The sequence below is a fragment of the Procambarus clarkii genome, chromosome 30 (assembly GCF_040958095.1).
Source record: "Procambarus clarkii isolate CNS0578487 chromosome 30, FALCON_Pclarkii_2.0, whole genome shotgun sequence".
Taxonomy (NCBI): Eukaryota; Metazoa; Arthropoda; class Malacostraca; order Decapoda; family Cambaridae; genus Procambarus; species Procambarus clarkii.
This window is the reverse complement of record NC_091179.1, coordinates 19034860-19038144: the sequence shown is the minus strand read 5'-3', so window position 1 is coordinate 19038144 and position 3285 is coordinate 19034860. Positions and strand designations below refer to the sequence as shown.

At 38.6% G+C, this 3285-nt stretch overlaps 1 protein-coding gene across 1 annotated transcript in view; it reads right to left on the bottom strand.

Annotated features, from left to right (window-relative positions):
• Window positions 1-954: 954 nt before the first annotated feature.
• LOC123765417 (splicing factor YJU2) overlaps window positions 955-3285 on the bottom strand; it is a 3254-nt gene continuing 923 nt past the window's right edge. The window contains exon 1 of the mRNA XM_045753948.2: window positions 955-3285. This exon is cut by the window's right edge and continues 923 nt beyond it. Within this exon, the coding sequence (XP_045609904.1) occupies window positions 2559-3285 (727 nt within the window). The 3' untranslated portion in view covers window positions 955-2558.

Here is a 3285-nt window from a genome sequence, read left to right as displayed (position 1 = left end):
CCTTTGATGTGTGCTTATCATCATTTATTGAGCACCTTGGCCAATGTGATTATCATTTGATTGTTATTATTGCCCACTTGTATAGCATTATGTTAATATAGTTATAACAGCTCTATATCAGGAGATAAACAGAGCCTATTGCAAAATTTGAATATTGTTTTGTTGTTGCTTACTATTCAACAACTTAACTAACTTAGCAATTAATAATAATAGGCTTAGGACTAACAACACTGCAAACCAGGCATGATGGGGATCTTATCAAACCTTTAAATTACTGAACAATTTAGAGGATGTTAATTTAACCTAGACAATTTCTTCAAGAGGTCAGATGTAACCCCAAACAAGGGACAATGATTTCAAGCTCAACAAGCCATAATGTAGGACTGAAAACAGGAGATGCTTTTTCACCCATAGGGTTATGAACCCATGGAAATGCCTACCCAGTGAAGCTGTTAATGCCAAAACTTAAATTTTAAAATCCAGCTGGAAAAAATCACCAGGGTCTTATTATGAGGACCTTTAACAAGTCGCCAGCTTCCTGTCCTCATCGAGTCACTAGTGTTTTAGTGGCCCTCGGGTAAATTCAGGTAAAATAGGGATACAGTGTACTGCACTATGGGCTTGCAGTTATTTTCATATGGCAATTTGGCTTTTCCCTGCCAGAGACTGAATCCATGCCTGGATGATATTTTCAGATAGAATCACAGCAAAGGGGGCCCTGATAGATGAGTGGACAGCACTTTGAATTCGTAGTCCTGAGGTTCCAGGTTTGATCCCGGTGGAGACAGAAACAAATGGGTACAGTTTCTTTCACCCTGATGCTCCTGTTACCTAGCTGTAAATAGGTCCCTGGGAGTTGGACAGCTACTATGGGCTGCTTCCAGGGGGTGTGTAATAAAAAGGAGGCCTGGTCTAGGACTGGGCCGTGGGGACGCTAAGCCCCAAAATCATCTCAAGATAATCTCAAGAAGGTGCAAGTTGCAAGACCCTTCCTTTGAGCTGTGCCAAGAACAGATTTACATGCAATTGCAATACATTTTATATTGCAGGCCTATGAACAGTACTCAATCATTGTTTTTGTTAATTATATACACCCTACTGTATTTCTAAACCAAGTTATTCAAAATAAACACTTTTTAAAGGGTCCTGTAGTACAGTCGGGTTTGTTCTCGCTGCTCAATAGAGAATTCCGGGCAGGACAGAAATGGTTGAGCGCATTTCCTATAATCTAATACCACTGTTCACCTACCAGTAAGTAGGTGCCCAGGTGTTAGCTTGTTGTGGGGTTGCACCCTGGGGAAGGAACTTGATGTAAGCCTAACGTGTATAAATCTTCAAAAAGAAGTCACTTCAAGAAGAGCCGGACCAACTGAGCTGTGGTGGATATGTGGACCTGCGGGTCGCCCAAAGCAACAGCCTGTTGCACCAAGCTCTCACAAGTCAGGGCCAGGCTTGGGGAGTAGAACTCCCAGAACCCCATCCAGGTAAATACACTCTGGCTGGATGTCCCGACACAATGAATTACAGTACAGTATTATGTATTATTACATCCTGTAAACTAATAAGTGAGAACTGACAAATCTTTTCCCTCTGTACTGTGTCAGTAAACTCTCCCATCTGCAATAGAATGATACAACAATAATAATTAGTTTTGCTTACTTGGGACTAGAAACTTGTGCATATACGTACTTCAGGCTAGTATTGATGTCCCTCCCAAGGTCAAATTATCAACGTTCTCCAGGATGCAACCCTACAACAGTTGTTTAACTCCTAGGTACATATTTATTGGTAGGTGAACAGACATTAAGTGAAAGGAAACATGCCAAACCATTTCTGTCACAACTGGGATCCCCAACTGAGAGTCGAGAACAAAACCAATTGTACTACAGCTTTTTACTATTTTTTTTTGTTATTTATATATACAAGAGTTCTTACATTCTTGTACAGCCACTAGCATGTGCAGCGATTTGGAAAAGTCCTTAATCCTATGTTTCCCAGAATACATCCCTGCCAAATCGTATTACAACCAGGTACCCATTTTACTGTTGGGTAAACAGAGGCTACAATTAAGGATTGGCACCCTGTAAACTCTTCCTGGCCAGGATACGAACTCAGGACAAAGCGGTCGCGAAACGCTAGGCGAGTGTCTTAACCACTATACCATGGGGGACTGCAAAGTTCACCAAACCAGAAAAAAAAAATATATATTTTTTTTTATTCCTATTTTCACTTTTTTAATTTTAAGCAATTTTTTGTTTTAATGTGCACATGCAATGTGGCAATTTAAATATTTTGATGTTAAATATTGAGGCAACAAAAAATCTGAAAGGTGTGAAGAAGCCCCATAATAACTTAAAATTATATATATGCATGCATGTAAGCAAGCAAGCATGATGCACACATTATATAAAAGATCAGAATGATAAGAAAAGAAACTCATTTAAGGCTTAACTTTTATGTCCTAAAATAGTTTTCCCCACTAAGATAATGAGAAGAGTAATATATAATGTTAATGATCAATTCAAGTATAAACTGACCATTAAGATGAACACTGTCAATTAGCTATTATCATTCTCATCACTTTCAGAATCAGAATACACTCCAAGGAATGAAAGTCCACCAAGCCCTGGGGATCCAGACTTCAAAACAAGGTTTGCTGCTGAAGATCTGGTAGAAAAAATACCTTCAGCTGATTCTTTTGATAATGGTGTAATTTTTGTTTTGTTCAGTAGGCTACTCTTTTCTTCTTTTGGGTCAGATGATGTGGATGTTTGAGGCATGTCTAGTATCAGCTGATCTTGCACTGCGTTGGTGCTTGTCTTGGGGATTTCTTGTGGTACTTTAGTTTTAATAATTCCTGATAACCTAAATTTCATGCTAGTTTTCCTTACTTTATTTACATTGTTCAACAATAAATTAGGTATTTGTGAATCTTTTGACTCTTTTGCTATTTTTATTTTTTTCTTGAATTTTTCATGCTCATCTTCTTCTGGTAGAATTCTCTTTATCATCTGTCCTTCTACCAATTCATAGCCAAGGGCTTGCAGAGCTGCTAGTCGTTCAACTTCCTCAATTTGTTCTTGAGTCATCTTTCTTTCAGTTTCAAACTTTTCTGCAATCTTTCCAAGATCAATGCCTGCATGCCTATCATTCATTTCACGTAGGTCTTCAAGTGATTCTAATACTTCCATTTCATACTGCGACTGTTGAGTGCGGTTTTCTAAAAGTAACATTGGATTTGATTCTATTTCTTCTTTTGCTTCACGCTCCTCTCTCGCTGCCTGT